Below are 24,854 nucleotides of genomic sequence, written 5' to 3'. Positions count from 1 at the left end.
GTTTGGAAAGCAATAATCCGAACCCGATTACCCATGGGTATTTCATACGTGTACACCTGTCGTGTTTGTATGAATGAGTTGAGGCCGAACCGGCCACCAAGCCTAGCACGACAGCGCACCAGGCCTCGGGTCCTAGCCCAACAAGGCAAAACGGCAAGGCAACTAGCAGACTAGCAAAAAACAAAACCCTAAAATAACCAGCCATAGCTATGCCCTGCCCAGACGACGGTGACGACCATGGATTCTCAGGCGCCAACAAACTCAGATGTTGACCAAGGAAGGTGAGCAAACTCCATTTCTCCATTTCTTCTATCGGTCTTGAAGTACTTATTTCTTTTTTGATCGATGGATGAATGGATCATGGTTCATGGATGAGTGCTTGCCGATGTGGTGATGTCTAAAATCTTGAAAGTTTGTGCTACCAGTTAATACCTAGTTATCTCTTAATTGGGGATGAGGACCCATTAGGGACCCGAAACCCGAATGGGTATGGGTATGTGATGAGTTTTGCACCCATGATGGGTATGGGGACGAATCAAACATGATGGGGATGGGTATGGGATGCTATAACCCGATGAGGAATTCCCCATTGACATCTCTATCCGCGACCAACCATGCAGGAAAAATCCTCTGGTCCAGACTGCGGCGGCGACCCTGGCCTGGTCCCGGCAACTTGGAGCGGGAAAAGGCACACCGGGCTCAAGTGGTCGGCTGATGGATGGCGCCGCGGCGGCCGCGCAGCCAGGCGATTTTCCCAAGCCCCAAACCCCGCACCACAGCGTCGCTTTCGTTCGCACGCACCGCGGATCCAGGAGGAGCCCAGAATGCGGCCCGCCCGTATCCCATCACCGCCGATTTCGACGCGGACGCGCGCAAACAAGCTGCAAATCCCAACGTCATTATCGTCGAGAATTTCTTAGAGCAAGTTTAATAATAGAGCTCATTGTTAGCTCTAACTCCTTATCATGTCATCTAGAGTAAATAATAAACATACTCATATAATAAAGCTGGCTCGTTGGCTCTTAAATGAATCATTTGTCTCTTTCTCTTTCATCCTTTTGTCTTTAAGTGTGTAGCAGAGCCTACTCCCTCTACTTTTGATGTCTTTTTTTCCATGTAAGCAAAAATGTCATATAAGATGGCTCAGAACCTATTATTGTACTTGCTCTTAGGGGCAATCGTGTTTCTGTCCATGGATAGAAGTGCAACCGTGATTTTGCCCCTTAAAATTCGACTATGTGATTTCGGGTCTCGTTTTTTGAAAACGAAAACAAATATGTCTCTGCTTCTGATAGATGACAGTAACAGTGTGAAATAAGACATGCGAAGAAAATTTATCTTTCAGACGTAATAGTGATTTTACCCTTTACAAAAATAATACGGGTAAAATCATAATTACAGAACAGTCAAATTCTAAAGGAGGGGCAAGATCATAATTACATCTAAAGGATAAATTTGTTTTTGTATGTCCTATTTTCACAATGTTACTGTCATCTAACAGAAGCAAGCACAAACTTGTTTTTCGTTTTCAAAAAAGAGACCCGAAATCACAAAGTCGAATTTTGAGGGACAAAATCACAGTTGCACTTCCATACATGGACAGAAAACACAATTGTCCCAATTCCTTATGCCTTCCTTGCAACTTCATGTTAAAAATGGTTTTCACCTCTCGCAAGTTTTCATATTATCTATATGCCTTCCTTAATGAATGTGTATGAATGTATAATTATATTTTCTGTGGGTTATATAATCCAAAAGTATTATCCTATGACCAATATAAATATCGTAAAAACAAATATGCTCTGCAAATCCTGATTAATAAGTGAAACATGCAAAAAACATGTATAAGAATATTTTTCTATAGCTCTCTTTTTAACTTTTACGCCAGAAAGCGCATTGCCACCATTAAATATATTTTTCCATACATATGACATGCAAGGTTAATATACATAATGGGAAGGTTGATTGTCAATTGTATCATAATTGGTGAGCATTAGCCTTCAAAGGATAGTTATGGTTAAATTTGGGTTACATGTGTTTAGTCTAGATGGCTACATGCATTTATTTGAAACCAAGAACATAAAGAGCAATAGTTTGTAATCCACAAGAAGTTATGGACTCATCAAAGAGTTGAGGATAGTCCTCTTGTTGATGGAAATACACACACTATTCATGCAACTTCATTAATAAAGTACAAGGTTACTATATACTAAAAAGCAATAGACCCCCCTAATATTGAAGTGTGCAATATTTCTCAATTAAAGTAGTGTTTGGTTCCGGAGTCAGTTGGGATGGAACAACTCCATGCTAGGGGGCGGCTCCGTCCAGGAGATTTTGGTGAGCCAGATGATTCAACATTTTAACATACTTTTCTTTTTTTAGAGCCACTCTATCTTATATGGAACCAATCCATACAACAACAAATTGGGAGCAGCACTATCTCACCATACTCCAAAACCAAATACTACCTAAATCACCACCAATCCATACTACACCACTAGAAGTTACTAAGTGAGGAATTTAGTATGCTATTAAATATCCTGGCATTAGGGGAAGATGTATACCCATCTTATGGAACACTTTGATATTTACGATTTAAACATACAATCCAAACTAAACTAGTTGTTTAATTGCACTCCTCTATTCTATCTCATGGAGTCATGCTAGATATCTAATTGTATTGACGAGGAGCAACTAGACTGTTTAAAATATTAATGAATGTTTTTACCCGAAGTAGATGTGGATATACACGGGGTTAATTTAATATCCATTTGATCCCGACGCGTTGATCAAATTATGCTAGGATATCTGAAAATAAGATCCAGTGGCCTAAGTTAAAAACATATCCTCATGCAGCAAACTCACATTATACGTGATAAAACTCTTATCATACTCTTGTAGAGAAATAATTCTGCTCGTGAGTTAGCTCACGTTGAGGTTCTTCTTGAATATGAAAAATCCTAGCAATGCTTGTGTATTATAAATCTAGGAATACAAAACAACAAATGGTCCTATGGTTTGGCAAACAACGAAGGTCATTATTAAGATGTTTAAGTCATAAAATGTATAGACACATGTTCGCCTCTATAGTTGCTAAATGAATCTCTTTGTGAGAGCATGAATCTAAAACAAAGTCCATGGCTAGAGTACTCAAAGCTCTCATATATGGTGTGTTTGGTTTATGGAGTCACCCAATGCATCATTAGATGATGCATCATAAATTCATTCTATCAATTTTGGTGGAATCAACCCACTCCTCATGTATACACTAATTATTAGCATATGAGGAATGAGGTGGTGATGGATCAAATCATTCTATTCAACAAACCAAATAAAAATGTGAGGAGTGAGAAGAAGATGGATCACTTCATTCCTCAAACCAAACACACCCATAGAGTCTATAAGTAAAATGGACCAATGTCCATTTACAGTTAGGTTTTTGGAAGGAAAAATGTGTTATATGCCATTTCTAACTTAGTTTTGATGGTTAATGTCCAACACAACCTTGCGATCTAATTAGTTTGCTAATTGTGCACTCGCAGGTCCATAAAAATCAAATTGTGACACACAACTCCATATCTAGCTCAAATAGGGGCAAAATAGGGTAAATCTTAAAGGAATTGAACCATGGCTTTTCCAAGGTTTGAATAAGTTCCAATTGCCCTTAGGAATGTTTTTGAGCATTTTAGATTGTTTCATATTGCATATTCTGGAGAAAGTTTTTTTTCTTGTTTTGAGTTAGAACAGATTTCTCAACAATTATAATGCCTTGCCTGGTTACAAGTGCGCGTTCGTACTTCGTAGTGGTAGCTGCAATTGGAACCGTCGTCGGCCCAGTGACACCATGCAGCTGACAGGGCCACGTGCCCTGTCGACTCGGTACACCATGCAGCTGACAGCGCCTGGGACGGACGATTAACAAACAAATCGAGAAATGGACGTGACAGAGACGCAGCACAGCACACGAGCGAAAATGGCAGTAGACAATAAATCGAAACGTCGACGAGATAAATAAAAAAAAAGTAAGAATACCCGGCCACGACCGACAGTTATTGCGGCGGCGCGGCCGGTAGCTTACACAATCGACCACTGCTACAATAAAGGATTGGTAGATTATGATCAAAAGATGGCCTGAAATTTTTATTCTCCTTTTTCCAGAGAGCCTCCCGTTTCTGATCCTTCTCCAGTCCCTTTCACCAAAAGCGTACGTACTCCGCCGCAGCTACGGCGGCGCGGCGGTCACCTACGCGCCTGCTGCGGCTGCGGGTGGGGCGCGACGCGCGTTCGCCGAGCAACGTCCGGCGGCGCCGGCGGCACGCGCCCGCCTACGCCGTCCCCGCCGTCGCCGTTCACGATGTCCGCCAGCATCTTCTGCAGGTCCTCTAGCGTGTCCGGCTTCTGCACGCAAGCAGGTTAGTTTACGCAATATATAATAAGTAAACAAATAATAATTCCCCGTGGTGGGTGGTTACGTCGCGCCTACCTCGTTTTTCACGTTATCCATCATCACCAGCATCTCCTGCATGAAGTCGGAGAAATCCTGGCCGTCCGATAGCAGAGCAGAGAAATTAGTTTTTTTTTAATTTCCTGCTCAGGGCTATACTATACATGATACACATATAATATTCGGAACCAAAATGGCAAAAAAAAATTGATTAATTTCTACAAGCCAATAAGCAGCAGGAAACTCATTTGCTCATTCACCTGGTCGTCGTCGTCGAGGGGATCGAAGAGCCCGGCGTCGTACATGGCCTTCTTCCCCTTGTCCGATAAAACTGCGCCAACCAAAAACAACAAGCCGCAATTCGGTCAATTCTCGTGAAGCCAAGCGTAACCAAAACAGGTGTATGTAGGGCCCCTTACCTGAGTAGGCCTCCTGGATCCGCTGGAACCGCCGCTTGGCCTCGCCGGCCGCGCCGGGATCGCTGGCCCACCGGTCCGGGTGCCACTTCTGCGCGCCCACGGCAGGCAAGAGATCGGAAGGTGTGAGCAGCAGGGGTGGAGGAGAGGACACAGAAGACAGAACCCAACCAAAACACACCGGCGCATAGCACGCTGCACGCACAGCATGCGAACTCAACTCACCATCGCGAGCCTCCGGTACGCGGTGCGTATGTCGGTGGCGGAGGCGCTCTTGCGGACGCCGAGGAGCGCGTAGTAGCAGCACACCGCCGCTCCGCCGCTGGAGGCATTGCCGGATCCCCCGTCCATGACGCTGGAAGCGCAGCAGCAAGCGAAGCCGGGGACCCGCGACGACGCGGCGGGGGCGAGGCAGCAGCGCTACAAAGGCATCGAATTGGAAAGGGAGGCGAGAGATGGATGGATTCGAAGGAAGCGAGGCGAGAGAGAGAGAAAAAAAAAGGTATAATTCCGCGGGGAGGGCGTGAGAAAAATATCTCTCGTCTTCTTTCTCTGAAATAAATAGGAGGGGAGTGCTGTGGTCGTCGCCTCGTCGGGGGTTGGAGCCGCCAGCGAAGGTTCCAGAGCTCCCAGCCGTGCCGAGATATTTTCGAGCGCCCGCTACGGGCTCCGCCACCGGCTCCGCAGCTATTTACGACATTGGGATCCCCCCACCGGCTCCGCCACGGATTGTAGAATCTTTGTGTGCCCGCGTTGCGTGGGCCTCGATGAATTGGACTCTGTCTATTTGTTAGCGCATTGTTAATGGGCCATGAAGATTGCTATTGACGAGCCGTGCAACTTCTGAAAGGTTGTTGGAGAAAAAATAACCATTTTTTACATCTTTCCCATCAACATTATTTTCTAATGCATGAATGCATCTCTTCGGCCCATTCAGACGGGAGTTCGGGAGCTCAAAAACACTCACGGTGTATACTCGTATTTTGTAAAAGGGTCGACAGTGGAAAACAAGAAAATTAGTGTTTTCTAAGAGTATAGATTTCTTAGGCTATTGACATAATAAAAACATCTTTACCACCAGCCGCTAGACATTTCTTTCGATCTGACAATGGTTGAAAATTGTTCCGCACAAATTGGTCCGTCCGGTGTTGGGAGTCCAAGATACTTCGCTTCAAAAAAAAATTTTGAAACGTGCAGATTACAAGGAAAAGAAACAAGGATTACGGTACAACGTTCTGCATCCAATTACTAATTTTATCCTTCATAGCAGGCTTAACTCGGTGGCACACCAAACTCATTTCTTTTTTAAACATTTCCTTGCACCCATTGGTTGTGGGTGGAGTCTCGTTGAAAATCCAGTTGTTTCTGCTTTTCCAAATACACCAAGTCATAACGATGATGCTTTCCAATCTCCATGGAACGTGCCATCTCATTCTAATCCTCAGGAGGGTATGGATTAGATCAGTTGTTTGTGGCGGACGGATGCCTAAGAGTAGACAACATCTCCTAGCAAAGTTGCATCTGAAAAAAGATGGAGAGTCGTCTCTTCAAGTTGAAGAATACAATTGTCGCAAGTGTAAGAGTCCAGTGGCATTGAACGCTGCCTGAGGAGTGAGCAGGTGTTTAATCTATCTTTGAGCAGAAGCCAGAAAATGTAACACCCACTTTGTAAATTGCTAGAAATAATACCAATAGAGAAACAATTTCTCTTTATGTGAGTTTGATCTTTATGCATCATCATATGTGAACACCATACCCAAAAACAAGTAATAAAAAGATATGCTACTAAATCATTGCATCATGCTAAATATTTTATTTGTGTGTGCATTTTTGTGACAATATTATAATAATGTAAAAAGAAATATGTTAAATATCCAGATGGGAATTTAAATCCTAAAATAATCCTAGAATTAAGAAAAGAGAGAAAAGGAAAGAAAAGAAAAGAAAAGAAAGGAGTATAAAATATAAATGGGAATGAAAATATAAATATACTTGTAAATCTGGTGTTTTGATAACCTGAGTGATCTGAAAACCAAGTTTCAATTCAAATAGCAAGTTTGAATAAAAAAAGAAATTTAAAATAAGACAAAAGGGAAAAGGAAAAAAAAAGACCTCACTTAACTGGGCCAGCGGCACTCTATTCGGCCCACCATACCATTTCCCCCTTCGCGGCCCATTTCCACACTCCGCGTGGAGCCAGCCAGCCGGTGGGAATGAGCCGACATGTGGGCCCGCCAGCCCGTCGACTCAGCGGATACCCCCTTTCTCGGACATGTGGGCCAGGGCTGTCAGCTCTATCCGCGCCCCCACCTCCGTAACAGACGGCGAGCTCGCCGTGCGCAATCCTCGCCGGGGACTTCAACAACCGGGTAGTGCCTTTAAGATAGGAGCCGTCTCGACCACGCGCATGCCCCATCGTATACCCTAGACTCTATTCTGGCGCCAATTTAGCCAGCCAACGGTACTTAGGTGTGCGGATCGGGGGAAGGAAGGATCTCCGCCGGTGCTGTTCTTCACACGCGCCGTTGGTCGGTGACCTGGGAGGAACCGTGGGGTTCGCCAAGGTGGGTGGATCGTATACGCGGAGCTGTGGGGTCCGGTGGTGCACTGTTGCCCTGGAATTGCACGTCGTCGCGTCGTCTTCTCCGCGGCCGGGGTGCCGTCGCGTCCGTGGGTATCCACATCATCGGCTGGGGTGCAAACCCTCTCTGGTAATTCGTCTGCGCCCCCGTATTATTTTGGATCGGTCGATGTTGAATCTAGGGGGTAGTGGCGCCGGAATCGGGAGCTCCGGCGTGGGTATTGCCGCGTTCGGGACGCCACCGTGTTCCAGGTGAACCAGGGTGGAAGACGCCGCGCGGACCGTTGTGATCGAATCCAAGGGTCACGGCTTCGTAAAACCGTGACCGTTGATCTCGCGTTGAATGATTTGGATTAGTGCACGAGATCCCCATCGCCACCAAACGATCTGGCCGTTGATCTCGAGATAAACGGTTGAGGCAGTTCGCGCGATTCATTGAATCTGGGCCTTGGATCGCGGATCCAACGACTGCAGTCGCGTACCGGTTCATTAAAGTCTAGATTCAATCCAGGCCAGAGAATCCCGATCGGATGGCTCAGATTAGAAGATACCCCTTTGCGGGTACATTTTCTAAAGAGACCCTCTGTTTTATTATAATCAACCTGTCGTCCATTGTGGACTGTTCTCTGTGTCTCTGGATTCTTACCCCGAGCCCCCTATGCTTCACAGAAAATGAGGCCCAGTCCAGAACATTATAAAACCAGAGAAAATAATCTATAAATGGATTATTAATAGATAAATAAATGCTAGAACTTGTTTAAATCATAGAAAATCCATTTTTAGTCCAAATTAATCCATTCCACTTTCTAAATTTTTGTAATTTAATTCTCTACCACTTAGAGCCTCTATTTTGTCATGAAAACAGTAAGAAATTTAATTCCTCACTTAATCTATTTTAAACACATGAAACCTTTGAAAATCTATAACTTAAAATCTATAACTCCAAAAATTATGATTTCTGTTCCTAGAATTTTATTTTAATGTGTAGATTATTACTGTGTATTTTGTTCATATGTTTGGTGTAATGTTAATTTCTCTATATGCACTGTGCTTGTTGGTATTGTGGCGAGTAGAAGAGCATGTGACTGAGGATCCTGGTGAGCAGTAGGTTGAAGTAGCTGAGCAGGAGCTCATTGAAGGCAAGTTGTGCCCTTGACCACTTTTTACCCAATAATGTTCTTCAATATCATTTATTCATGCATAGGTTAATTTTGATGGGACCCAATAGGTTACCCTAGATTGTTTATCTCATTACCTTGTTTACCCCTGAATCACTTGGGTAGTTTGCTATTGCTTTACATGGTTTTGGGATAATCATTTATTATATCTATGTTCCAATTATTCTTGTTATTCTATTTATGTTCATGTCAAGTTCATTAATGTTAATTGGAACATAGAGCTTAACTTGAGAAACACGTGCCACCACAAGGGTTTAATGGGACGCCCTTGGCAGACTAATTAGGAAAGCTAGTGGAAGACTACCTTACCCGAAAGGGGCAAGGGCAGTAGGGGAGTGGTCAGTGTAGGGAGGTCCTTGGTTGATTTTGCTGCGATGGCGATCAGGCAAGAACCCTGCATTGGAGCTTCCTATAAACTGTAGCGGATTTTCGGAATCTAGTGGAACTTTGTAAAGGCCTCGTAGTGTTGCCCTGCCGCGCTTCCTAGGTAGAGGTGTATGGGATTCGCGACCCCTTGGCAGATGGGTAGCATGACTTGTGGATAAAGGGTACAACCTCTGCAGAGTGTAAAACTGGTATACTAGCCGAGCTCACGGTCATGAGCAGCTCAGGACTCTCTGATGATTAAATTATGGAACTTAAATTCAATTTTGTCATTTGCATATGCATGGGTTTATTATTAATTTGTTCTATTACTTTATTTAACGTTTGGTATTTACTTACACTTAGTAATTGCTAATAAAATTTTGATCAACTACTTAAAAGCAATCACTACAAGAAACTGATAAATGTTCGTGGGTAAAAATAAGAACGTGGGTACCGACGTTCTTACTTGAGTTAAGTTCATGGGTTATGTTAAGAACGTGGGTACCGACGTTCTTAAGTTAAGTTCGTGGGCCCTGGGTAAAACCGTCGAACTTAACGAGTTAGAAACGTGGGTACCCACGTTCTTAATTTAAGTTCGTCGGGCACGTGAACACCGTCGAACTTAATCCTGAAAACCTAAATCAAATCCCACACGTTGTTCTCTCTCTCACATGTCTCATTCCCACCCACGCGCTCCTCTCTCTCTCACCAGTGCCAAGCCAAGCCGCCGCCGGCAGGCCACGCCGCCGCCGCGCTACCACGAGCGGGCCGCGCCGCTGCCGAGGGAGGAGCACGCTTGCGCGCTACTGGAGGCCGCCACCACACCCTGCGCGCCACCCGCGCCGCCGCCATGCCACCGCGAGCGGGCCGCGCTGCCGCCGAGGGAGGAGCACGCTCGCGCACTGCTGGAGGCCGCCACCACGCCCTACGCGCCACCGAGGAAGGACGCCGCCACAAGTGAAGACGTTCCCAGCCACTGGGTGAGCCTTCCTCCTGCATGCTTCATCTCTGACCGCCTCACAACACAGCCCACACAACCATTGGCCATGGAAGCCTGATCTCACGCTGGCAATGTAGTGAGGGGTGCAGTCCTCCTTCAGGCCACAGCACTCGCACTTGACCAATTCTATCTCCATTGCTTGCTTGCTGCTACTGCTTTCTATGTGCCTTGATTCCTTGAACTGGAGGCTATTTGTAGGGAGGTTACTATGGTTGTGAGGGGCAGTGGTGGAGGAGGGTATTTATTGATGGTGAGGTATTAGTGCATGTTCTGAGGTCAGAGATTTGAGACAGAGTTAGTTGGGTGTGAGCCTCGTTTGCTGGCCTTTTCCTGGCATTAATTTCTTTTTTGCCTTCGGTTGGTGGCTAGAGTGGGCGGGGCTAATGGTGCTGTGGGAATATGGGGAGCCTCACGAAATGCAAAAAACTTTGTCCCTTTGCTGAATTCTCAGAAAGAGCACGCTTAATTTCCCATGTAAATCGACCCACCTTGTACTTTTCTTGGTTAACAGTTTTTTCTTCAAGTTTCAGTTTTCTCCACTCATGGATTCCTGTTCCTGTAATATTTGAACTTCAAACCTTTAGTACCTGATAATATAAAAGTCAATCATCTGTCAGGCTGAGGACACCTCACCCTGCTACCGGATTAGATTCTATGAACTAACAACATTTCTGTCAACGGTTCATAGTAGAGCACCATCATCATTCATACAGGAAATTTAGGCTGGATGTTGTTGTCTGGTCATCCTTTTTTTTATTTAAGACAAAGTTGATTCAGAGTTGGTTCCTGACATAACCTATTGTGGTCCTCCGCATAATTCTGAGCCTGGATGTCCTAAAAGGACTTAACATGTTAGCATTATCTTTTGAAAGCCTTTTATTGTGACATGGTTTATGAATAGCTTTAGTTGGTTGGTGCTTCTTTTCTTGAAGGATGGAAAGATATGGCTCCTGCTTTGGACTGTCCCATGGAATCTTCGTGTCGTGCTGACTGCTGAGTGTCTTCTACTTTTTTTTCTTAATCAAATTAGTCACTGCATTATGGAAGTATGTAGAGTGAGAGGGAACATTCACTACAAATGTGCTTTAACTGTTGCATTTTTGTGTAGCTGGGTTAATGTTCGAAGCAACTGATATTCAAATTAAGCGGTTGGAGAACTAAAGGGCAAAGTAAATGAAGGCTTCACAGAAGAATCCTCCATAAAAGGTGAGGCTATTTGGGCCCTTTAGTTCTTCATTTTTCAACTTGAAAGTGTTAGACTGTGTGTGTGAGTGTGTGTGTGTGGGCCGGCACCATTTTTCAACTTCAAAAGATGACCTATTCGTTTCCTTAAGTATCATCATTTTTATTGATTTATTTGAATTGTTTGATAATCTCATGTTACGTATCTGGTGTCACAGCCAGATTAGGGGGGCATTCTATTTGATGTATTTATGGTTCACAGTGGCAGCATGGGCCAATGCTAATGAATGAAACTGAAATCCTTGGTGCCCCCATTTATTTTGATGTTGGCTTGATGTTCATGGTCTTGAAGTTTGAAACATTAGGTAGAAGTAATGCACTCTAAATCATCAGAATTTTATTACCTTGAGACATTCAAAAACATAAAAAAGCAAAGTAGTACATAAAAAAGCAGTGTCACGATACAGGTACTCTTTGCTTTTAAACTCTAGTCTCTAGGTACCTTTATATTATAATATCTTATCTTAGAGAGTAGAGAACCTTAGTGAAAGGGAATTAGGCTTACACCTAGTTCCTAAATAATTTTGGTGGTTGAATTGCCCAACACAAATATTGGACTGACTAGTTTGCTCTAGTGTATAAGTTATACAGGTGCAAAAGGTTCACATCTAGCCAATAAAAAGATCAAGTGTTGGATTCAATAAAGGAGCAAAGGGGCAACCGAGGGCACCCCTGGTCTGGCGCACCGGACTGTCCGGTGTGCCACCGGACAGTGAACAGTACCTGTCCGGTGCACCAGGGGACTCAGACTCAAACTCTTCGCCTTCGGGAATTCTCGGAAGCCGGCGCGCTATAATTCACCGGACTGTCCGGTGTGCACCGGACATGTCCGGTGCTCCAAGGAAGCTCGGCCTCCTGAACTCGCCAGCCTCGGGTTCGCGCGGCAGCCGCTCCGCTAAAATTCACCGGACTGTCCGGTGTGCACCGGACTGTCCGGTGTGCCAGCGGAGCAACGGCTCCCTGCGGCGCCAACGGCTCCCTGCGCTGCATTAAATGCGCGCGCGGCGCGCGCAGACGTCAGGGCTGCCCATACCGGTGCACCGGACATCAAACAGTGCATGTCCGGTGTGCACCGGACACCCAGGGGGGGCTCACAAGTCAGAAGCTCCAACGGTCAGAATTCAACGGCAACGCTGACGTGGCAGGGGCACCGGACTGTCCGGTGTGCACCGGACTGTCCGGTGCGCCATCGAACAGAAGCCTCCAGCCAACGGTCAAGTTTGGTGGTTGGGGCTATAAATACCCCAACCACCCCACATTCATTGCCATCCAAGTTTTCCCACTTCTCAACCACTTACAAGAGCTAGGCACTCAATTCTAGACACATTCAAAGAGATCAAATCCTCTCCAATTCCACACAAAACCCTAGTGACTAGAGAGAGAGATTTGCCGTGTTCTTTTGAGCTCTTGCGCTTGGATCGCATTCTTTCTTTCTCTTGTGCTCTTGTGATCAACACTCAATTGTAACCGAGGCAAGAGGCACCGATTGTGTGGTGGCCCTTGCGGGGAAGTTTTGTTCCCGGTTGATTGAGAAGAAGGAAAGCTCACTCGGTCCGAGGGACCGATTGAGAGAGGGAAGGGTTGAAAGAGACCCGGCCTTTGTGGCCTCCTCAACGGGGAGTAGGTTTGCAAGAACCGAACCTCGGTAAAACAAATCCGCGTGTCACTCTCCTTATTTGCTTGCGATTTGTTTTGCGCCCTCTCTTGCGGACTCATTTATTATTACTAACGCTAACCCCGGCTTGTAGTTGTGATTATTTTTGTAAATTTCAGTTTCGCCCTATTCACCCCCCCTCTAGGCGACTATCAATTGGTATCAGAGCCCGGTGCTTCATTAGAGCCTAACCGCTCGAAGTGATGTCGGGAGATCACGCCAAGAAGGAGATGGAGACCGGCGACGACAAGCCCACTACAAGCCAAGGGAGTACTTCATCTTCATCGGAAGAGTCCCGCACCAAGAGAAGAGAGAAGAAGAAGAAATCCTCCAAGCGGAAGGAGAAAAGATCTTCCTCTTCTCACCATAAGGAGAAGAAGGAAAAATCTTCTCACAAGCCGCATCGGAGTGGGGACAAGCACAAAAGGATGAGGAAGGTGGTCTTCTACGAGACCGACACTTCATCGACCTCCACCTCCGGCTCCGACGCGGCGTCCGTCACTTCTAAACGCCAAGAGCGTAAGAAGTATAGTAAGATCCCCCTACGCTACCCTCGCATTCCTAAACATACACCTTTACTTTCCGTCCCATTAGGCAAACCACCAACTTTTAATGGTGAAGATTATGCTATGTGGAGTAATTTGATGCGATTTCATCTAACCTCTCTCCACAAAAGATTATGGGATGTTGTTGAGTATGGTGTACAGGTACCATCCGTAGGGGATGAGGACTACGACACGGACGAAGTGGCCCAAATCGAGCACTTCAACTCTCAAGCCACAACCATTCTCCTTGCCTCTTTAAGCAAGGAGGAATACAACAAAGTACAAGGGTTGAAGAACGCCAAGGAGATTTGGGACCTACTCAAGACGGCGCATGAGGGTGATGAACTCACCAAGATCACCAAGCGGGAAACGATCGAGGGGGAGCTCGGTCGCTTCCGTCTTCGCCAAGGGGAGGAGCCACAAGACATGTACAACCGGCTCAAGACCTTGGTGAACCAAGTGCGCAACCTCGGGAGCACAAAATGGGATGACCACGAAGTGGTTAAGGTTATTCTGAGAGCCCTTATTTTCCTTAACCCTACTCAAGTACAATTAATTCGTGGCAATCCTAGATATACACAAATGACCCCCGAGGAAGTCATCGGGAATTTTGTTAGTTTTGAATGCATGATTAAGGGCTCCAAGAAGATCAACGAGCTTGATGAGCCTTCCACATCCGAGGCGCAACCCGTGGCCTTCAAGGCAACGGAAGAGGAGTCTACACCAAGTAGACAACCAATTGACGCCTCCAAGCTCGACAACGAGGAGATGGCCCTAATCATCAAAAGCTTCCGGCAAATCCTCAAGCAACGGAAGGGGAAGGACTACAAATCCCGTTCCAAGAAGGTTTGCTACAAGTGTGGTAAGCCCGGTCACTTTATTGCTAAATGTCCATTATCAAGTGACAGTGACAGGGACAACGACAAGAAGGGCAAGAGGAAGGAGAAGAAGAAGTACTACAAGAAGAAGGGCGGCGATGCCCATGTTTGTCGGGAGTGGGACTCCGACGAAAGCTCAAGCGACTCCTCCGACGACGAGGACGCCGCCAACATCGCCGTCACCAAAGGCCTCCTCTTCCCCAACGTCGGCCACAAGTGCCTTATGGCCAAGGACGGCAAAAAGAAGGTAAAATCAAAGTCCTCCACTAAATATGAAACATCTAGTGATGAGGATGATAAAAATGAGGAGGATAACTTGCGTATTCTTTTTGCCAACCTTAACATGGAACAAAAGGAAAAATTAAATGAGCTAATTAGTGCTATCCATGAAAAGGATGATCTCTTGGACTCCCAAGAGGATTTCCTAATCAAGGAAAACAAGAAACATGTTAAGGTTAAAAATGCTTATGCTCTAGAAAGAGAAAAATGTGAAAAATTATCTAGTGAGCTAAGCACTTGCCATGAGATTTTAGACAACCTTAGAAATGAAAATGCTAATTTGTTGGCTAAGGTTGATTCTCATGTTTGCATTGATCCTAGAAATGATGATGTTGATTTGCTTGCTAGGATTGATGAATTGAATGCTTGCATCGCTAGCCTTAGAAATGAGAATGAGAAATTAATTGCTAAGGCTAAGGATTTTGATGTTTGCAATACTACTATTTCTGACCTTAGAACTAAGAATGATTTGTTGCATGCTAAGGTTATTGAATTAAAGTCTTGCAAACCCTCTACATCTACTATTGAGCATGTGTCCATTTGCACTAGATGTAGAGATATTAATGTTGATGCTATCCATGATCACCTTGCCTTAATTAAAAAAACAAAATGATCACATAGCACAACTTAATGCTAAAATTAGAGAGCATGACTTAGAAAATGAAAAATTTAAATTGGCTAGAAGCATGCTCTATAATGGGAGACGCCCGGGCATTAAGGACGGCATTGGCTTTCAAAGGGGAGACAATGTCAAAATTAATGCCCCTCCTAAGAACTTGTCTAACTTTGTTAAGGGCAAGGCTCCCATGCCTCAGGATAACGAGGGTTACATTTTGTACCCTGCCGGGTATCCTGAGAATAAGATTAAGAAAATTCATTCTAGGAATTCTCACTCTGGCCCTAATTATGCTTTTATGTATAAGGGTGAGACATCTAGATCTAGGCAACCAACACATGCCAAGTTGCCTAGAAAGAAAACTATTAATGCATCAAATGATCATGCCATTTCATTTAAAACTTTTGATGCATCTTATGTGTTGACTAGCAAATCTGGCAAGGTAGTTGCCAAAATTGTTGGGGGCAAACACAAGGGCTCCAAGACTTGTGTTTGGGTACCCAAAGTTCTTGTATCTAATGCTAAAGGACCCAAAACCGTTTGGGTACCTAAAACAAAGAACTAAACTTGTTTTGTAGGTTTATGCATCCGGGGGCTCAAGTTGGATACTCGACAGCGGGTGCACAAACCATATGACAGGGGAGAAAAGGATGTTCTCCTCCTATGAGAAAAACAAAGATCCCCAACGAGCGATTACATTCGGGGATGGAAACCAAGGTTTGGTCAAAGGTTTGGGTAAAATTGCTATTTCACCTGACCATTCCATTTCCAATGTTTTTCTTGTTGATTCATTAGATTACAACTTGCTTTCTGTTTCCCAATTATGTCAAATGGGCTACAACTGTCTTTTTACTGATATAGGTGTCACTGTCTTTAGAAGAAGTGATGATTCAATAGCATTTAAGGGTGTGTTAGAGGGTCAGCTATACTTAGTAGATTTTGATAGAGCTGAGCTCGACACATGTTTAATTGCTAAGACTAACATGGGTTGGCTCTGGCACCGCCGACTAGCCCATGTTGGGATGAAGAATCTTCATAAGCTTCTAAAGGGAGAGCACATTTTAGGACTAACCAATGTTCATTTTGAGAAGGACAGGATTTGTAGCGCATGCCAAGCAGGGAAGCAAGTTGGCACTCATCATCCACACAAGAACATAATGACGACTGACAGGCCACTGGAGCTCCTACACATGGATCTATTCGGCCCGATCGCTTACATAAGCATCGGCGGGAGTAAGTACTATCTAGTTATTGTGGATGATTATTCTCGCTTCACTTGGGTATTCTTTTTACAGGAAAAATCTCAAACCCAAGACACCTTAAAAGGATTCTTAAGACGGGCTCAAAATGAGTTTGGCTTAAGGATCAAGAAAATAAGAAGCGACAACGGAACGGAGTTCAAGAACTCTCAAATTGAAGGCTTCCTTGAGGAGGAGGGCATCAAGCATGAGTTCTCTTCTCCCTACACACCTCAACAAAATGGTGTAGTAGAGAGGAAGAATCGAACTCTATTGGACATGGCAAGAACCATGCTTGATGAGTACAAGACACCGGACCGGTTTTGGGCCGAAGCGGTCAACACCGCCTGCTACGCCATCAACCGGTTATATCTTCACCGAATCCTCAAGAAGACATCCTACGAACTCCTAACCGGTAAAAAGCCCAACATTTCATACTTTAGAGTTTTTGGTAGCAAATGCTTTATTCTTGTTAAAAGAGGTAGAAAATCTAAATTTGCACCTAAAACTGTAGAAGGCTTTTTACTAGGATATGACTCAAACACAAGGGCATATAGAGTTTTTAACAAGTCCACTGGACTAGTTGAAGTCTCATGTGACGTTGTGTTTGATGAAACTAACGGCTCTCAAGTAGAGCAAGTTGATCTTGATGAGATAGGTGAAGAACAGGCTCCATGCATAGCGCTTAGGAACATGTCCATTGGGGATGTGTGTCCTAGGGAATCCGAAGAGCCTCCAAATGCACAAGATCAACCATCCTCCTCCATGCAAGCATCTCCACCAACTCAAAATGAGGATGAGGCTCAAAATGATGAAGAGCAAAATCAAGAAGACGAGCCACCTCAAGATGATAGCAATGATCAAGGGGGAGATACAAATGATCAAGAAAAGGAGGATGAGGAAGAACCAAGACCGCCACACCCAAGAGTCCACCAAGCAATCCAACGAGATCACCCCGTCGACACCATCCTCGGCGACATTCATAAGGGGGTAACTACACGATCTCGGGTTGCTCATTTCTGTGAACATTACTCTTTTGTTTCCTCTATTGAGCCTCACAGGGTAGAGGAAGCTCTCCAAGATTCGGATTGGGTGGTGGCAATGCAAGAGGAGCTCAACAATTTCACGAGGAACGAGGTATGGAATTTAGTTCCACGTCCTAACCAAAATGTTGTAGGAACCAAATGGGTCTTCCGCAACAAGCAAGATGAGCATGGTGTGGTGACAAGGAACAAAGCTCGACTCGTGGCCAAAGGGTATTCACAAGTCGAAGGTTTGGATTTTGGTGAAACCTATGCACCCGTAGCTAGGCTTGAGTCAATTCGCATATTATTAGCCTATGCTACTTACCATGGCTTCAAGCTTTATCAAATGGACGTGAAGAGTGCCTTCCTCAATGGACCAATCAAGGAAGAGGTCTATGTTGAGCAACCTCCCGGCTTTGAAGACAGTGAGTACCCTAACCATGTCTATAGGCTCTCTAAGGCGCTTTATGGGCTCAAGCAAGCCCCAAGAGCATGGTATGAATGCCTAAGAGATTTCCTTATTGCTAATGGCTCCAAAGTTGGCAAGGCCGATCCTACACTCTTTACTAAAACTCTTGAGAATGACTTGTTTGTATGCCAAATTTATGTTGATGATATTATATTTGGGTCTACTAACGAGTCTACATGTGAAGAGTTTAGTAGGATCATGACACAGAAATTCGAGATGTCGATGATGGGGGAGTTGAAGTATTTTCTAGGATTCCAAGTCAAGCAACTCCAAGAGGGCACCTTCATTAGCCAAACGAAGTACACTCAAGACATTCTTGCTAAGTTTGGGATGAAGGATGCCAAACCCATCAAGACACCCATGGGAACTAATGGGCATCTCGACCTCGACACGGGAGGTAAGTCCGTGGATCAAAAGGTATACCGGTCAATGATTGGTTCATTGCTTTACTTATGTGCATCTCGACCGGATATTATGCTTTCCGTTTGCATGTGTGCAAGATTCCAATCCGACCCTAAGGAATCACACCTTACGGCCGTAAAACGAATCTTGAGATATTTGGCTTATACTCCTAAGTTTGGGCTTTGGTACCCTAGGGGATCCACATTTGATTTAATTGGTTATTCGGATGCCGATTGGGCGGGGTGCAAAATCAATAGGAAGAGCACATCGGGGACTTGCCAGTTCTTGGGAAGATCCTTGGTGTCTTGGGCTTCAAAGAAGCAAAATTCGGTCGCTCTTTCCACCGCCGAAGCCGAGTACATTGCCGCAGGACATTGTTGCGCGCAATTGCTTTGGATGAGGCAAACCCTGCGGGACTACGGTTACAAATTAACCAAAGTCCCTTTGCTATGTGATAATGAAAGTGCAATCAAAATGGCCGACAATCCCGTCGAGCATAGCCGCACTAAGCACATAGCCATTCGGTATCATTTTCTTAGGGATCACCAACAAAAGGGGGATATCGAGATTTCTTACATTAATACTAAAGATCAATTAGCCGATATCTTTACCAAGCCACTTGATGAACAATCGTTTACCAGACTTAGGCATGAGCTCAATATTCTTGATTCTAGAAATTTCTTTTGCTAAGCTTGCACACATAGCTCATTTGAATACCTTTGATCATATCTCTTTTATATGCTATGACTAATGTGTTTTCAAGTTTATTTCAAACCAAGTCATAGGTATATTGAAAGGGAATTGGAGTCTTCGGCGAAGACAAAGGCTTCCACTCCGTAACTCATACTTCGCCACCACTCCGAGCAACTCTCTCTTCCTTGGGGAGAAATGAGCATCAAAGAAAAGGACTTCATCCTTCGAGGAGAGAGCAAAAGCTCAAAAGCAAAAGGACCGGATTTCGTCTTTGGTATAATCTTAACTCATTTACTTATGACCAAAGGGGAAGAACTTACTTCGAGGGCTCTAATGATTCCGTTTTTGGCGATTCATGCCAAAAAGGGGGAGAAATGAGCCCAAAGCAAAAGGACCGCACCACCACCACCAAATTCAAAAACTTAGTGCTTTCCAAAAGTCTTTATCATTTGGTATCCTATTGTGTTCAAAAGGGGAAGTAAGTAGTATTTCAAAAATGGTATATCAAAACCCTCTTGAACACTAAGAGGTGGATCTCTTTTAGGGGGAGTTTTGTTTAGTCAAAGGAAAAGCATTTGAAATAGGGGGAGACAATTTCAAATCTTGAAAATGCTTTGCAAACTCTTATTCATGTACCTTTGACTATTTGCAAAAGATCTTTGAAATGGATTTACAAAAAGAATTTGCAAAAACAAAACATGTGGTGCAAACGTGGTCCAAAATGTTATATAAGAAAGAAACATTCCTTGCATATCTTGTAAGTAGTTATATTGGCTCAATTCCAAGTAACCTTTTCACTTACATTATGCAAACTAGTTCAATACATTTGCTTTGGTTTGTGTTGGCATCAATCACCAAAAAGGGGGAGATTGAAAGGGAATTAGGCTTACACCTAGTTCCTAAATAATTTTGGTGGTTGAATTGCCCAACACAAATATTGGACTGACTAGTTTGCTCTAGTGTATAAGTTATACAGGTGCAAAAGGTTCACATCTAGCCAATAAAAAGATCAAGTGTTGGATTCAATAAAGGAGCAAAGGGGCAACCGAGGGCACCCCTGGTCTGGCGCACCGGACTGTCCGGTGTGCCACCGGACAGTGAACAGTACCTGTCCGGTGCACCAGGGGACTCAGACTCAAACTCTTCGCCTTCGGGAATTCTCGGAAGCCGGCGCGCTATAATTCACCGGACTGTCCGGTGTGCACCGGACATGTCCGGTGCTCCAAGGAAGCTCGGCCTCCTGAACTCGCCAGCCTCGGGTTCGCGCGGCAGCCGCTCCGCTAAAATTCACCGGACTGTCCGGTGTGCACCGGACTGTCCGGTGTGCCAGCGGAGCAACGGCTCCCTGCGGCGCCAACGGCTCCCTGCGCTGCATTAAATGCGCGCGCGGCGCGCGCAGACGTCAGGGCTGCCCATACCGGTGCACCGGACATCAAACAGTGCATGTCCGGTGTGCACCGGACACCCAGGGGGGCTCACAAGTCAGAAGCTCCAACGGTCAGAATTCAACGGCAACGCTGACGTGGCAGGGGCACCGGACTGTCCGGTGTGCACCGGACTGTCCGGTGCGCCATCGAACAGAAGCCTCCAGCCAACGGTCAAGTTTGGTGGTTGGGGCTATAAATACCCCAACCACCCCACATTCATTGCCATCCAAGTTTTCCCACTTCTCAACCACTTACAAGAGCTAGGCACTCAATTCTAGACACATTCAAAGAGATCAAATCCTCTCCAATTCCACACAAAACCCTAGTGACTAGAGAGAGAGATTTGCCGTGTTCTTTTGAGCTCTTGCGCTTGGATCGCATTCTTTCTTTCTCTTGTGCTCTTGTGATCAACACTCAATTGTAACCGAGGCAAGAGGCACCGATTGTGTGGTGGCCCTTGCGGGGAAGTTTTGTTCCCGGTTGATTGAGAAGAAGGAAAGCTCACTCGGTCCGAGGGACCGATTGAGAGAGGGAAGGGTTGAAAGAGACCCGGCCTTTGTGGCCTCCTCAACGGGGAGTAGGTTTGCAAGAACCGAACCTCGGTAAAACAAATCCGCGTGTCACTCTCCTTATTTGCTTGCGATTTGTTTTGCGCCCTCTCTTGCGGACTCATTTATTATTACTAACGCTAACCCCGGCTTGTAGTTGTGATTATTTTTGTAAATTTCAGTTTCGCCCTATTCACCCCCCCTCTAGGCGACTATCACTTAGACATCCCACCATTTTTTTCAACTAAATTAAACCAGGACTTAAACCCCTGCCAGCTAGGCACAAATTTCCTCCCTAGCTAGTGTAACTAGCGGAGTACTGTAACATATATCGAGCATGTAATCAACAAAATAATGTTGGTAACAGCCACCAATGAACTGTTGATTCTTCAGAGAATCATCACTGTGATCTACACATTTTGTTTTGTTATTATCAGTCTCTTACTATTTATATACCTGTTAATTTACTTAGGAAACAGAGGTAATAGAAGCAGTGCAGAAGGAAATTGGCAGGATTGAAGAGGTAGAACAGACTCATTCGTTGTTGACTAGTTGAGCTCTAACTGCAACAGATTCTTTTTTCTGTATCCTCATTTTTCTACTGTCTTGGATTCAACAGACACAAGCATGGTCTTCATCTCATTCAATTCATGGTCTACTCCAGTTGAAAAAATGCAGATTGCTGAGAATTCAGCAGCTGACCGTGTTGAGGTACCAACAGATGGTGCTAGTGAATGGGAAATTGATGTAAAGCTTCTCAAGTTTGGGAATAAAGTAGCATCAGGATCATATGGTGACCTGTGAGTGTTTTGTGCTAGTTATCATGGGAAAAAATCCTTTTGAGGTTTTCTTCATAGTTCACTTAACAATATGTTTTTGTTTCCAGTTACCGGGGTACATATTGCAGTCAAGATGTTGCTATTAAAGTGCTGAAACCTGAGAGAATAAATGCAGACATGCAACGTGAATTTGCTCAGCAAGTATATATTATGAGGTGGTTACTACACTCAACTCTGTTTCACCTTGTATTACAAGATGGGTTCTTATTGTGATATTGGTAGTCTGGCATGCTAATTAAATATACCTTTGAAGTTTCTGAGGTTGCACTTGGCTTCTTGTTATTTTACCTCATTTCACTTAGTCTTATTTCTTCTGCAATGATTATCCTAAAGTCACTTCAAATCATCATTTATGTCGAGATCTCTTTGCTGTCATTTACTTCCCAACATATTATGTTACCAATCCTTTATCTCATTATCTGCATACTGATTGATCTCTTGTAGAATGGGCCTAGATTTGAACTTCAAATGCAGGATGTAACTGGATGAATGCACCACATTTATGATAAAAATCACCCCATAGTTTGCTTCCGTGACACTGCTTTTTTATGTACTACTTTGCTGGGCCTGAAAGCTGGGAACAAAAAACAAAAGTATGAAAGATCAGCGAAAGGAAAATTGCTACTTCAACTGAGGCCACACATTGTTCTCTACTAACTGTGTTGCCTTCCTTCTTTGGTGTATCTGTTCTTATTGTGTTTCCCCAACTTTAGGCTCTCTGTCGTGGATATCCTACCAAATTTGCTTCTTACTTCCATTACTGTCGCTCACTGCGTTTCGAAGATGCACCGGACTATCAGTACCTGAAGAGATTGTTCAGAGACCTTTTTATTCGGGAAGGTTGGTTTAATACAACCAATATTTCATTTAATGACTAAACCATGTCTGCATTTCTCAGTGTAGCAAAAATGCTAACTCGGAATTATGTTATCCATTGGGCAGGTTTTTAGTTTGATTATGTTTTTGACTGGACCATTCTAAAGTACCAACAAGCACAGATGACCACTGCTCCACCTCGTGCAATTGTCTGTACAAGGAATAAACTTACCCTCCTAACTTAAGTAGTAGTAGAGATTGTATTGGGTATAGAAATGTACTTCTTTTGTTATGTTATATTTCATTGCCCCCTCTCTATTTTGATTCCTGGCCTTGATTTTTGTTTCTTGTATTTTTTTCAGGTCGTCTAGCTACTGTAGTTGCCCATCGTCAAAGTTTTGTAGAGTGGTTAGTGTTTTTGGTTGACAGACATTGGTGCTAGATTTGGGATCAGCCTTCCTAAACAGTACCATTTACTTCAGCTCAATTATATGAATAATGCTTATTTGCAGGACATATTGCTAAGAATCTGCCACATTATGTTTGCTTGAGGTATTAATTTATCCAGGTGTTTAATGCTGGAGTACAGTTAGAAGATCCCTAATCAATTGCTTCTCATTTCAGTCGTGTAAGTCACTCTGTAAGTTTTGCTACCATTTTCTGAACTCCATTGTTCTTCGTATGATTTTATTTGGTCACATGCTCCTTCATGTGCTATTTTGCTTCTTGCAAGTTCTTGTGATCTTCTGTTCTGGCTCCTTGATTTCATACATGAACCTTTCTACCCTTGTACTTGATACCTGAGCATTTTCAGGTAGCAAGTGTTGGGCGAAGTACAAAGATACTGGCCAACAAAAACATGGAGTTTCCGTGTGTTGCAGTATCCTACACTTGCCTAACAGTATTTATTAACTGTAGTTAGCATATATGTTTATACTCACCTGTTGCTGCCAAGAATAATACTAAAGTTTTCTAATAAGTTTCAGTGATGGAATTCATGAAGCACACTGTCTGAATTTATAGAGCTTGGTGCCACAATGAAACTGTGATAAACCAGCTTTCTTCTTTTTCTGAATGATCTAGTTTGCCCAGAATTAATTGGAACACTCAACCTTATATTATCTTGCTCAGGCTCAGGGCAACTGATTCGTTACCATCCCATGCACTTTTTTCTGTGGAAGCCCACCTCTCAAGCGATGACCCGAAAAGACCCATGTCCCATCTCATGCACTATTTTCTACGATGATTTTGTTAGTTATGATTACCTGTGCTTTCTTTACAGACATAGAAGGTGCTCTCAAAGACATTGAAGAACCTCTCAGAGATATTGAGGAAACTCTGATCGCTACTGAAGGAGCTCTCATGGCCATTGAATGACCTCTCTTTTCATGGAAAAATAGGTAACTTTATTCATGCTACAACAGCGACTTTGAGCGAACATGAGACCACTGAGCTCTGGAGTGAATGAAGGACGTCGTCTTTGGAAGTCAGACATCACCTAGAGCTAGGGTGTCCATTCTTGACATGTTTCTCTTAGTGATAGGTGGATACTGTCTAGTTAGGAACAGAGTCTTGAGGGATTGATGGACGCATGCATCTTCAATTCATGTGTGTTGTATTACTACTGGTACAATCTCCAATTCTTGTGAACTTTTGTATTTGGACTTGTGTGAATTTGTGATATGAACATATATCCATGTGTTTGAAATCTTTATTGTATGTGATATTTTGTGTTGCATGTGATATTATGTTTATATAAATTTTCATTTCTGTATTTTTTATTTTTTTCTGGAAAAGGGTTAAGAACGTGGGTACCCACGTTCTTAATGTTAAGAACGTGGGTACCGTCGAACTTATTGTGCAGTCCTCGCAGACCCACGCAGGACACATAAGGTCGACGGCCACGTGGCCCCGTCGAACTTAACCGTAAGAACGTGGGTGCCGTCGAACTTATGGGCAAAAATTCGACGGCCCCGTCGAACTTAAAAACGCACGTTCTTAATGTTAAGTTCGACGGTACCCACGTTCTTAATGTTAAGTTCGACGGTACCCACGTTCTTAACGTTAAGTTCGACGGGGCCGTCGAACTTACTTCTCTAAGTTCGTCCAAAAATCGCCGTCGGCTATATTCGTCGGTACACCCACGTTCTTACGGTAAGTTCGACGGCTTATTACATTAAGTTCGACGGTTTGTCACC

The 24,854-nt window shown here is 44.2% G+C and overlaps 1 protein-coding gene and 1 long non-coding RNA gene across 4 annotated transcripts; one reads left to right on the top strand and one right to left on the bottom strand.

Annotated features, from left to right (window-relative positions):
* Positions 1-3,987: 3,987 nt before the first annotated feature.
* LOC100285610 (uncharacterized) lies at positions 3,988-5,372 on the bottom strand. The gene is made up of 5 exons (NM_001158501.2): positions 5,086-5,372; positions 4,864-4,951; positions 4,705-4,775; positions 4,484-4,540; positions 3,988-4,398 (listed from the first exon to the last, which is right to left on the bottom strand). Exons 1-5 carry the CDS (start codon positions 5,209-5,211, stop codon positions 4,240-4,242), a joined length of 501 nt encoding a protein of 166 aa, NP_001151973.2. The 5' UTR covers positions 5,212-5,372; the 3' UTR covers positions 3,988-4,239.
* Positions 5,373-22,553: 17,181 nt separating this feature from the next.
* LOC103639244 (uncharacterized) lies at positions 22,554-24,382 on the top strand. Of its 3 annotated transcripts, none has more exons than XR_002264935.2 (3): positions 22,554-22,680; positions 23,169-23,284; positions 24,057-24,382. It is a non-coding gene; the product is annotated as an uncharacterized lncRNA (long non-coding RNA). The 3 variants fall into 3 exon arrangements; XR_004852796.1 differs by lacking the exon at positions 24,057-24,382 and adding an exon at positions 22,783-22,865 and having other exon boundaries at positions 23,169-23,641; XR_002264934.2 differs by lacking the exon at positions 24,057-24,382 and having other exon boundaries at positions 23,169-23,641.
* Positions 24,383-24,854: the final 472 nt, after the last annotated feature.

Source organism: Zea mays, chromosome 9 (assembly GCF_902167145.1).
Source record: "Zea mays cultivar B73 chromosome 9, Zm-B73-REFERENCE-NAM-5.0, whole genome shotgun sequence".
NCBI lineage: Eukaryota > Viridiplantae > Streptophyta > Magnoliopsida > Poales > Poaceae > Zea > Zea mays.
This window is presented reverse-complemented; position numbering and strand designations above follow the sequence as displayed.